The 13,375-nt window shown below is 38.6% G+C and overlaps 1 protein-coding gene across 1 annotated transcript in view; it reads left to right on the top strand.

Moving 5' to 3' along the window:
• The window catches only part of MMRN2 (multimerin 2), a 48,326-nt gene extending 36,949 nt beyond the window's left edge, over nt 1-11,377 (top strand). The window contains exons 6-7 of the mRNA XM_040320528.1: nt 1,214-3,103; nt 10,767-11,377. Coding sequence (XP_040176462.1) covers nt 1,214-3,084 — 1,871 coding nt within the window. The 3' untranslated portion in view covers nt 3,085-3,103; nt 10,767-11,377. The remainder of the gene's footprint in view (nt 1-1,213; nt 3,104-10,766) is intronic.
• The last annotated feature ends 1,998 nt before the right edge of the window (nt 11,378-13,375 follow it).

The raw sequence follows: 13,375 nt of genomic DNA, 5'->3' as shown, positions 1-13,375 counted from the left end.
CACTTAATGCATTTAAATGTATGTCTGGTAAAAAAAAAAGTACATATACTATATTACCAAAAGTATTGGGACGCCTGCCTTTACACGCACATGAACTTTAATGACATCCCAGTTCAATATTGAGTTGGCCCACCCTTTGCAGCTATAACAGCTTCAACTGTTCTAATTCATCCCAGCTGTGTTTTACTGGGTCGAGGTCAGAATTTTGTGCAGGCCAGTCAAATTACTCCACTGTGAGAAACGAGCCATCGGAGATGTTCGGTGGCTCGGTTCTCAATGCAGAGACGGCGGGGGACAGCTGCAGCATCGGTCTGATGCTCCATCCACTGAGGTAAGTATGAATCAAAAATAAAACCCATACTTCTCTTTTAAGAGCTCACTGGATTGCTAGCAGGATCAATAGGTATTCTTTGGTTCTTGCAACATTTTCAAAGAAACAAAACATGGGTAAACGAGAATGTACTGCACAGATGTACTAAATGTTTTTGCCTAGACAAGCACTTTAAGAAAAATCTAGCTAGTGCATACCAATTGGCTAAATAATGCAAATTGTGCAACATGTGAATATCCAGACCATGCTAACCATGTTTACTAGTAGTGAGCTCACGCGTGTTCGACAAAGCCAACAGCCAACCATAGGCGACAAATGCACTCCCTGCACACAGCCTTATGTTTACATGCCCCTTGCAAACATGTGGATCCAGGGTAGGGAAAGCCTCCCCTGCCTATGATTAGCTGTTGGCTAGGACAGCTTCTCAGTGAGAACCTGACCTTTGTTGCAACGAGCCCCTTGGAACAGCTACGCATGTCAAACAAAACAAAAGAAAATTCCCAGGTCAACTTACCAACCAGCCTGCCACCAACTGAATTATACTGTCTAACATTATGTGTTAAAAACAGGTATTTAGTCTGCACACATTTGCAAATACATGCATAAGCTGCAGAGCCACTTCACAACACCCTGCAGTCATAACTCAAAATGTTGAAAGCCTCCATAGTAGAAGCACATGCATTATAATGGATAGGCAGAGGGCAGGTGAGCCTGGGGGTAGCCCACCTCTTAATTGCACAGGGAAGCACTGGACACCCAGCATATAGTTTGTGTTCAAACATGCCTGAGCTCACCCCTAAAGACTAAACAGTTATTTCAAAAATGTTGATATCAAATACTCACATATTCATAAGATTATATATTGTTTTTCATTTCTTAAAGTTTTGGAAGTAGATGATCGCCTCCTCCGGGATGTGTTTTTACCACATGTGGAAAACTTCCTAAAGGCTCATTTTAACCCTGTGTGGAACAGCTTCAACAAAAGTCTCCAGAATCTGAATAATATGGTCAAGAACCTCTCTGAAAATGTTGAATCGAACAGAAAGAGATTAGATACATTCCTGGAGAACACTGTACCCAAGAAAGACCTTTATGAGCTGGGAACAAAATTTGAATCAAAGATTCAGGAAAACGTGGACAAAGTTGAGCAGCTAAAACAGGAAATGGCCAACCATTTTCATACACAGCAGGCTGTAATCCACTTTAACTTCACCATGCTTAAAACAGACACGGACATGAAGTTAAAGAGGAATTTGAAGATGCAACAGGCACAGTATTCCTATTTGAACTTTAGCATTAGTGAACTTCGAAGGGGTCAGGAGCAAATTCAGGATGATCTATTAGATATATCTCAAAATATCACATTACAGTGTGGATCAAGAGAAGGGGAAGTTGTATCAATTACAAGTCCCCAGATTAACGATACTCTAAATATGCATGAGAAAGAACTTCAAGAATTACTAACAGAGCAAGATGTAATTTTTGAGAATATTTCTACTCTGGAAAAATGGATTAAAGAGCTTCGCACAGAGACCAAGAAAAATACTGAAAGAGTACAGGTTCAGTTCATGGAGAAAAGTCTCATTATGGAGGAAAACAAAGTCTTAATTCAACGACAAATAATGGAACTCAACTACACTATTGCCAGTATACAAGATAGTATTGATGAGCTATTCAAGGATTGCGACTGTCACAAAATGAACGCAGACATTCTTGCACTTGTGGAAATACAGAGGAATTTCTCTAACCAGTATAGAGACATTTTGTATGGAATTGAAGATGTGAAACAAAAAGAAGGAAGTTCAAAGATATCATTGCAAAATTCAGTTGAAGATCTCTCATTGGAACTCCAGCTTAACCGTCAGTCTCTAACAGCCCAACAAGAACAGGGACGGAAGCTTATGCTTGTCACCACTCAGCTGCAATCTCAAGCTACAAACTTTACTGATGACGTTAGAATTCTCAGGTTAGAAAATGATCAGATTAATAATCATATCAAACATCTGTACAGTTCATTCAGTTCTCTATTGGAAGACGCAATAAGACATGAGAGAGTTCTAGAAGCACTGCTGGGTGAAGAAGTTCTAGACGTTTTCTCAGAAGATAACCCTGAAGCAATGCATGTATCAATAGCAAAAATTTATGAAGAACTAAGTAATAATGTGGACAGGATAGACAGGCATCAGATAACAATTGATTCTATTTCCGACCGACTGAATTTCCTGGAGATGCAGATACAGAAAGACAGTACACCAGCTACAGCCACCGTCTTCAATGTTGAACAACACACTGAGGGAAAGAACGATTATAGTCCCTTCCAGCAAGGTAATTTAGCTCATATGGAACCAAGCCATGAAGCATCAAGGGATACTGATGAGTCTGATTATAATGATGTTGCCATCTTGAAAAAGGACATAAAGAATCTTAGTGAGAAAATGAACAAGCTGGAGTCTTATTTTGCTGAAAGAAATATTTATAGCAATGATACCATTGAAACTACATTAAAACAATTCAGTTCTTCAATTCCCTCCATTAAAGAGGACATTGCAAACCTCAGAGGTTTTTATAATGAACATATACAGTTATTCCACAAAATCTTTGGAAATTATGAAGTTCTACTTTCCTCCAATGTATCTCTCGACCTTGCTCAGATTCAGTCTATTATTGATAAGAAAACAAAAAAGAAAATGAAAGCATCAGAATTACAGAATAGAAAAGGTGATAAAAAGCAGAGGAATGACCACTCTGTCTAAACATGAAAAATAAATCAAGGTACGTTCATTTTTTTAACTGATTAGCCTAAAATATGAGAGTTTGTAGAAATGATTAGAACATAAACATGTATGCTAGCTAAATTACAATTATGTGGATTCATGGTTGTCTTCAAAAGTAAAAAAAGAAAAAAATATTTGTGTTGTCCGATTATTACATTAATAACTTGTAATACCAAGTAAATACCAAGTAATACCTTGGATTGAGAGTAATGCGGTTTAGGAGGGCTTTGCAATATGAGCTATTATTTTTTTTAAATCCTGATACAGTTTTGAGCGTTGTTTTGCAAGATGAGCAGCATTTGGCCAGAGGTGCGGGGGCGTCTGAGCGGTCTCTGAGTTTTTCTGAGTGTCTCTGGTGCCACCCCACCTCTGGCCACATGCGGTACTTCATACACTATCTATGGAATCTGAGTTTCCCCTGACTCCTATTTGGAAACTTGCTTTGATATACGAGTTCTTTGGATTACAAGCACTCTTCTGGAACAAATTATGCTCGTAATCCAAGGTACCACTGTATTTATTCCCAATGTTAGTATTTTACTTTTAAATGTCTTCATTTCTTCTGAGAAATCCTCACTTCCTGTTCTTCTGTCTGTAACTACACACAGTAATGCAACGCTTTCTCCCTGGTGTGGAGAAAGCCTCTTGAGGGGGCGAGCAGGCAAGTCAGGACACTCTCTACTTTGCAGATAGAGAAAGGAGCTGTGTGTTAGTGGGCGTCCTGACACTCCTGCTTGCCCCCTCCCCCCTCAAGAGGCTTTCTCCACACCAGAAAGCCTTGCATTACTGTGTGGAGTTACAGACAGAAGAACAGGAAGTGAGGATTTCTCAGAAGAAATAAGGACATTTTAAAAGCAAAATCGAAAGGATGAGGTAAGTGAAGGAGGACTGCACTAAGGTAAAGGAAGCTATTTAGGCAAAAAATGTTTTACCTTTACAACCCCTTTAAGTAAGCAACTGCTGTGGCATTGTCCAACTGTACCATGACTGGGTTGAGGTCTGGTGTTAGAAAGAATCTGATTGTTCTCAGTTCCAGAATGTTAATGGGAAGTTTAGACTCTTGTGGGGACCAGATCCAGCCTGTAAAGATGGCATCTGTTGTCACTACCTTCTAGGGCATGTGAAGGATATACAACCACTTCTTGTGCCTGAAAGTGGTGCAAAGCGGTCAATAAATCTGCCTTCTTTGGGTCTGTAGCTGACAGATTGGAAGGTAAAAAACAAAGAGGGAGCAAAAGTCTATTTTCTAGCCCACTGAAATGGCAGAATAGACCAAGAGGTCTGGGACATCTTGGATCCAAACTGGCGCAAATGCTGAGGAGTAGGGGTGTCCTTTCATTGTGAGGAGGGCTTTTGGGCTGACTTGGTGGATTTGGGAGTCTATGGCTGGCAACAAAAGGAGGTATTAAGCCCTGCTTTGGAAGTTCCCACCTGGGGAAGAGTAAAAAGGTCCCTTTAAGAGACTTTGGCTTTTTCTGGGCTATGAGTATCTTTCCACCAGTGACTTCCTTAATAGGTTTATTAAGGGGTTTCCCAAACAGGCATTTACCATCAAAAAGACATGCATGTAAGGCAACATTTTTGTTTTTTGAAAATAATTTTTAGTAATTTTTCCATATAAAGTTACAAACAATGGCTGAGCAGCGAACAGTCACAGAGCAGTCATAGGCATAAAAACAGAAAACAAAACAAGCAACCAAATATACCTGCTACCATACAAAAACATTCTCTATCCCAGGAGATTAAGGATATATACCCAGCCCACCTGTAAACATGGTATATTGAGGTCAAAATCGACACAATTGATTAATATTTCCCAAAAAAGAGGAATCACATATTCGCAGATAGTGAGCCTGGGCAGATCCTAACATCTGAAATAGGTGAAACATATAACATGCTATAACAAATAACAATTTAAAGTTTCACAGTAGAGCACTAATAAATCTTGTGAAAAAAAAATAAGTCTCCATAAAAAGATATATACATATATATACACCCATGTCTATTAATGATGAGACAATAGTTCAATAATGCAACTCAGTGCATAAAATAAAGTTCAACACAATGTAATGAAGTAGGTCTAAAAAACTGCTGCTGAAACAACAAATACAGATGTCGCTGCCATTCACTCTCATGTCTGGCAATATTACAGCTCCTCTATCGTCCGCCAAACTTTATTCAGACTATATCAATTTGTTACAACAGCTTAAAAAATAATAAATCACAGCAAATAAGTGGTTAATCCGAAACCATGAGAGGGGGGATAACATTTCTGTGGTGCCCCTATGTTTGTGTAGGTTGCTTTATAAAAATGGAGGGCTCTATTTACCTAAGCCTTCCATGCCACCAAGGACGGCGGCGGCGCCACCTTTTTCTTCCAGGACAGTGTAATAAGTTTCCTGACATAATGTAGTAGGAGTTTTAGGAGCATGTGTATAACATGTAAGGCAACTTTTATAAAAAGGCTCAACAGACCATGCTTTTAACCAATTCCTGTGGATATGCACAAGGATGATGGACATTCTAAAGACTTGTTGAATTATCAGCTCTAGAGCATTAACACAAAACAATTAGGCAATTAGCTGCGTATAGGATATATCAAAGACAGGTTCCCAGTCTCTGTACATTTGTGTTGTGCAATTAGTAATAGTCTGGCAAATAGTATGGCAATAGTAGCTGGCTGCAGGCCAGGACTGGCATGGGCATAGAAGGTCTTTAGAGGGTCTTTCAGATGCCTATCAACAGAGAGGGAATATCCTCAACAGAAACTAGACATGTGCACACTGAAATATTTCATTTTGGAATTTTGTTTTCATCCGAAAAATTAATTTATTTAGTTACTCCCGAAATTTGTTTTTATTTATTTTGTTTAGTTAAAAAAATGTTTTCGTCCGAAAATTCAAATTCATTAAGGTCGAATCTGTCATTGAAGGCTTATGGTGTCTGTCAAATGTTCTAAGAAGATTCAACAGAGCAGCTAAACTGTACGCCGTGGCAATCGTACATTTCCGGTCGAATGTTACGCCTACAAGCTATAGAAGAATTCTAATGTTGTATGACACTAGTAATAATTATATTTATAAATTATTATTACTAGTCAACCAACATTTAAATTCTTCTATCGCTATGGGCCGAGCATTTGTACAGTTTAGCAGCTTGTCGAATCTTCTTAGAACTTTCGATAGACACCATAAGCCTTCCATAAGCCTTCAATGACAGATTCAACGTTTGTATGTTTTTCGCTGCTTTGTCGAATCTTCGTCGTTCATGTCTTCAATGGTCTACCCCAACACTGTCTCTATAATGTCGAATCTTTTCTCTCTATGTCAAATCTTTCCTCTCTATGTAGAATAATCTTAAACTAATAGAGTTAAGGTTAGGCACATTCGATCGCAGGTTCAATAGACACAGATTGCTATTGTGCTATTGTCAGCGTCATGTCAAATCTCCTATCTATATCGAACTGTTGTAGCAACAAAAACGAAAATAAAGCATTTTTTTGTCGGATATTTCGGATTCTGCGTGTTCGTTTTGGTTTGTTAAAGCGGTAACGAAAATACCTGAAATTTGGACGAAAATGCATTCGGTCGAAAACGAATGCATGTCTAATAGAAACTGTAAGATGTTTTTAGAGAACTTAAATGGCTGTATCTCCTACAGGAACAGCCCATGTTTGTCTTTTCAATGTATGTATATATTAGAAAAGTTTTTCTTGACTGAGCCAATTATTTTTTTAGTGCCCATAGGGGCTTGCTTAGCCTGTAGAGAGTCAGGTGCTGCTAATCAAAGACTGGTGTACACTGCATAAATGTATGTTTTCACAGTAGAGCGTTTGGCACCACATAAAAAGCAGGGGCTTTTGTCAGACAGGCCACACGGTGTGTGTCAAAGAGGGAGCTAGAGCCAGATGAGGACAGATAGGACATTGTTCCTGAACAAGGAACAGCTATCACCTTGAATAGTAGATTTGGTTTCCTGTAGGCCATCTGCAGAATGCATGCCGCTTGGCCCTTTTTTCCAGCTCCCTTGCGCCTGTGATCTGCCATTGCTAAGTGAGGGGATCTTCAGTTGGGTATTCATGAGTATGGAGTGTGGAATAAATGAGATTTTGTGTGTTCGGATACAGGAGGCGCACTATGTTCTGTGGCTTTGCCTCATTAGAAGAGTACAGCAACATGCTGTGTGCATTTTTGGCAGAAAGGTGGGTAGGAATGCATTTGAACAAGCCAGCAGCGACTGTTTCCATATTTCTATACAGACATTCAATTTTATAACAACTTTTAGTATGTTAAGAGTATTAATGGATAGATTACATTTTATTGGGCGCACTGATCAGTACACCTATGCAGAGAGCCATGTTTACCCACCGGGGAGGCACTAGTGTGTAGTCAGCCTGTCCAAATCAATGACAGGTGAACGGCGAAACAGATCTTGACACAAATCCCTAACTATACATATGTGTGAGTATGATGCATATCTCTGAATGCCAGGCAATAAACATGGCCCCCTGCACAAGTAAAGTGATCGATATGGAAGTTTTCCTTGCTTGTTCACATGGCCCTCCAAGTGAACAAGCAAGGGAAATTTCCATTTTAGTTTCTTATTTGCAGCATGTTAAAAGACCTCATTCACACAGACATATTGATCAGTATACTTGTGCAGAGGGCCATGTTGCATTAACACAGGGTTTCAAGGCACCCCATCAGGTCATGTTTTCAGGATTTCCCTCAGATGAAATGGCCTTGAGGACTGGAGTTGAAAAACACTGCATTGACATATACACTATTTGTTCAGTGTGATATATTATTTATAGGAAGTAATTAGTGTATTTGAATTTGGAGCTGCTTCAGCATCTTTACTTGGCAGGAAATTGACAAAAATCAAGGAAGGTCAGTTAGGAAGTGAAATTACAGAATTCACATTATGATGGGCTTACTCTACCCTGGTGGGAATACCAAGGAAAACCCAAGAGATTCAAATGTAAAATACAAAACTTTATTTGTACACCTGGTCCTTCGTATAAGACCTGCAAATAAAGGAAAAAAAAGAAAATCAGATTTTTTGAACACAAGGCGCACTGATGTGTACTGTAACATGCATTAAAGTACTGTAACACAATGCTGATGTTTTAATGGACCTTAAATGATATGAACTTACTTGATACACTTGTCAAGAATAAAAAGTAAAGCCTGGTACACACAATAAAATTATCGGACGAATCATCGTTTTTTTTTTTTTTTGCGTGCTAGTCTCATATTAAAAATGAAGAGGTTACTCAATTTAGGGAAATTCTCGTACAACAGAATACATCTTCAAAAGTGATGTAATGTGTTTAATTGTTTTTTAATGTGATCTTTCGTTTCTGAGCATGCGTATTCTTGCTCTTACGATTTTTTTCAGATAAAAACTGTACATATTAAACGAAAATCAGATGTTGTGTTCACTTGCATTAAAAACATTCTAGCCTGCACCTTCAGGTTTTGTCATCCGGAAAGTCGGAATCGGCTGTCGAAAGCACTACACTAACGATCAGATAATCGACAGATCGTTTGTCATACAAATTTTACTTCTGACTTTCTTATTGTGTGTACAGGGCCTTAAGGCCTCATATACATGGGTATGTGACTTTAGGCTCCAAATAAGCTGGATTTTTTTCTGCCAGAACTTGTCAAAAAAAAAATGCCTGTAATGTTGTGTATGTATGGTGTTTAGCATAAATGCACTCTACTGGGCAGAATATAAATGTATTCTGCCCATTGGAATACATTTAAGCTGATACGCACGAATGTTTGCATGTTAAATATGCTCATAAGCTCTTCTCTCAATACAGCTTTGGTGCTTTTTTTTTACCTCTAAATACTAATCCTAAAATACTTATCTAAAATACTTATCTAAATGCCTGATGTGCATGGCCACTTAAGCTAACATGGAACTGTGTTTAGAGGTAAAAAATCAAGTTGTTTTTTTTTTTATGCCCATGTGCATGAGATCTAAATATACACATACCTCCCTGTCCATTGGAAAAAGAGATGTTTCCTTGCCAAATGCAGAATGGGCAAAAAAAGAAAGAGAAGAGATTAATATCCCTGCAAATTAAATTTCAGGAAAACAATATGGCTTTTGTAACATTGCATTGTTGTATTCTACTGATATTGTGTTCATCTTCCAAAGTATAAAAAGAGAGTAGACATGTGCACACTGAAATAATTTGTTTCGGAATTTCGTTTTCGTCTGAAAAATTTATTTATTTAGTTACTCGCGAAATTTGTTTTTATTTATTTTGTTTCGTTAAAATGCATTCGTCTGAAAATCCAAATGAATTAAGGTCGAAACTGTCATTGAAAGCTTATGGTGTCTGTCGAATGTTCTAAGAAGATTCGACGAAGCAGCTAAACTGTACGACGCTGCAATCGTACATTTCCGGTCGAATTTTCCGCCTACAAGCTATAGAAGAATTCTAATGTTGTATGACACTAGTAATAATTATATTTATAAATTATTATTTCTAGTCAACCAACATCAAAATTCTTCTATAGCCTATGGGCCAAGCATTTGACAAGAAATGTATGATTGTGGCGTCGTACAGTTTAGCTGCTTGTTGAATCTTCTTAGAACTTTCGACAGACACCATAAGGCCTTGTACACAAGATCAGTCCAAACTCACGAAAACGGACTGATGGTCTGATGATGGTCTAAGGCCCTGTACACACGATCAGTCCAAACTGATGAAAACGGACTGAAGGCTGAAGTCTGATGGTCTGATGTGCCTACACACCATCAGTTCAAAATCCGATCGAGTCCAACGCAGTGACTTAAAACACAACGACGTGCTGAAAAAAACTAAGTTCAATTCTTCCAAGCATGCGTCGACTTGATTCTGAGCATGCGCAGGTTTTGAACCGATGCTTTTGCGTCATAACCATCGGTTTTGACCGATCGGTCAGGCGTCCATCAGTCCGATTTTAAAGCAAGTTCTAAAACTTTGGTCTGAAGGACAAAAGTCTGATGCGCCATACACACGGTAGGTTTGGACTGATGAAACTGAACTTCAGTCCGTTTTCATCAGTTTGGACTGATCGTGTGTACAAGGCCTTAGCCTTCAATGACAGATTCAACGTTTGTATATTTTTCCCTGCTTTGTCGAATCTTCGTCGTTCATGTCGAATGGTCTACCCCAACACTGTCTCTATAATGTCAAATCTTTTCTCTCTATGTCAAATCTTTCCTCTCTATGTAGAATAATCTTGGACTAATAGAGTTAAGGTTAGGCACATTCGACCACAGGTTCGATAGACACAGATTGCTATTGTCAGCGTCATATCTAATCTTCTATCCATATTGTAGCAACGAGAAATAAACTTTTTTTTTATGTCGGATCTTTCGGATTTCGGATTCTGCGCGTTTGTTTTCATTTGTTAAAATGATAACGAAAATACCTGAAATTCAAACGAAAATGCATTCGGACGAGAACGAATGCACATGTCTAGAAGAGAGATGATTATCATGTTAGCATTGTAGATGTAGTAAATAATTACTCTCCAAAGTCCGTTCCATCATTTCATCAGATGTTATGGGTGCACTAGCTGTGTGGGGGAATAATCAGTGATCTGGGAACTACTTTTAACTTTCTTTCTTTTTTTTACATTTTTCTTTTTTTTTAGAGTCTCAATATGCATTCAATTCTGGCTTTAGAAGGGAGCACAAGGAATCCACAATGATAACATTATGTATAATGTAAAACCATGGAAATCATTTCCCCAAAGAAGATGGCCATTTCACAGCACCTTACAGTGGGAGACTTCGTTGCAATCAGCCTTGGTTTTGGTGCTGGTGATACCCTGGGATTTCTGTATGTTGGAGAATATAAAACACTTCATTTTTTTGCATTGGCAGCACTCAGCAAGCAGAAGGCCTTGTGCAACAATTTACTGCAACAGTTCTACTGAAGAAAATTAGAAAAGCTGGTTTCAGTTATATTATTAGAACTTCATCAATAACAACACATAAGGAATGTTTTTTGTTTTTTTTTGCCTGGTTTTTGGAACACAATATTTTTTTAATATAGCTGCAAACAAATTTTATTAGCTACATTTTAAAAAGTGTAGCACCTGAGAAGAGAGGATCTGAATCTACCATTTTATGATGAACATTAAGGACGCTATTCTTTATGAACCACTGAATGTTAAAACTGATATTTTTTATATATAGTTCACAAATGTTAGATTTTTGCATCAAGTTTTGAGTGAAGTTTTGCCCATTTTTTTTTTTTTTTTTTTTTTTTTTAGAGCTAGCGCCATCAGCGGGTCCCTGTGCTTCTCTATGCAATGCATGGTGCTCTACTTTCTGAAAACAGCACCCTGTCTCAGTACTTCTCTCAGGAGCCCTCAGTCCTATGGGTTGGCTCCTGGGATATGTGGATATCAGTCTGAAGAAGTGGACATTTCCAGGCAGACTGCCCTAGGTATTGTCCCCATGTGATCCTGAACCTCCATGATTAAAATAACTAAATACAATGAATGAGAGGGGTGGGCTAGGAACAGTAAGGATGGGGAAGAAATAGCGAAATTATGCTGGATGTCCTTAAACCAAAAAATAAGTCATACTCTATCTAACGTGCTGCAGCAAATTCAGTGCAGTAAAGGAGACTATACAACAAGTGCGTTTTACACTCCTCCTCCCACGCTGGTATCTCCACATTGCGCCCGTAATGTGATAGGGCAAAGTGTGAAGGACATCACACAGCAGGGAAAATGTGAGCTGTGCTGAATTTCCACTAAACAACAGTGTGAAATGAGGAGGTGGGGTTATGCATTCCCTCTGCCCCTCAATGGCTGCGGGCAGCTGAGGCAAACTAAAACTTCCACACTACTCCTGGTAGGAGAGAGGATGCAGCATTAGGGGATGGAAGCAAAGCATTTAAACCACTTCCTGGTGGAGATCAAAACAAATCCTAAGTTCTGAGCACAATTTTGCAACTTTGACATGTGTTAAGGCCCTTTCACATGGGCGGTCTGATCGGGTCCCTCTGTTAGTCTTTCAGGGGGGCCCTCCAGTCTCCTCTATGGAGCAGTGGGTGTCAACAGACATTCGATCCTGTCCACTAAAAACTGACGGATAGGGATCCATTCCCCATCCGTTTATCAGATCGGATGGCAGTCAGGTGTAAATGGATAGGTGGCCTTGTTTACATCTGACCACCTATAGAGTAGAGCAGTCTGTATCTGCTATGCATAAGTGGGGATCAGCAGATAGAATCCCCGCTGAGCAGGCAAACTCAAACAGATAAAAAAAAAAAAAAAACTATCTGTAAATTACCATAACTTACCACCAAAGAACAATCCAGAATTAATTTAACTGACAATTGCGCGGACGTGCGACGTGGCTCCCAAACAAAATTAATGTATTTTTTTCCCCACAAATAGAGCTTTCTTTTGGTGGTATTTTATCACCTCTGCAGTTTTTATTTTTTGCGCTATAAACAAAAATAGAGCGACAATTTAAAAAAAAAAAGCAATATTTTGTACTTTTTGCTATAATAAATATCCCATTTTTTTTTTTAAAAGAGCAATTTTTTTTCTCAGTTTAGGCCGATTTGTATTCTTCTACATATTGTTGGTAAAAAAATCAAAATAAGCGTAACATTTATAGCGTCTACAAAATAATAGGGGATAGTTTTATGGCATTTTTATCATTTATTTATTTTTTACTAGTTATGGCGGCGATCTGCTATTTTTATCATGACTGCGACATTATGGCGGACACACCGGACACTTTTTACGCTATTTTGGGACTATTCACATTTATACAGCGATCAGTGCTATAAAAACGCTAGGCAGCAGATTCAAAGCAATGTATATATACGTTGCTTTATCTGTCAATCCAATTCTGTCGATGTATAAGTGAGTGAGGCAGTCGGCAAGCGATTAAATCTTACCCAAAATATACTGATCCTGACCTTTGACCCCGACCCTAACACTAATTCTGACTTGATGTAGCCACTTTTTTCCTTACATTTTTTACATTTATATTAGTCTATTTATTTTTACACACACTTTTGTTTTTTTACATCTTTCTCCCCTGGCAAGGAGAGAGGGAGATACATGCGTGGGCTGCACCAGTCAGAGTCTATCACAGTGATCGGGAAGCTGGAGTCTAGTCCATTTTACTGTATGCCACTAAATGTGACATATTTTCTTACGTAGAAGCAGTTGTGTGTGTATAGCTCCATTGATTCCTAGTGCTGCATTTAGATGTGTAAAGAAGTATACGC

Source organism: Rana temporaria, chromosome 8 (assembly GCF_905171775.1).
Source record: "Rana temporaria chromosome 8, aRanTem1.1, whole genome shotgun sequence".
In the NCBI taxonomy this organism is placed as follows: domain Eukaryota; kingdom Metazoa; phylum Chordata; class Amphibia; order Anura; family Ranidae; genus Rana; species Rana temporaria.
The sequence above is the reverse complement of the archived record's forward strand: the minus strand, read 5'-3'. Positions and strand labels throughout refer to the sequence as shown.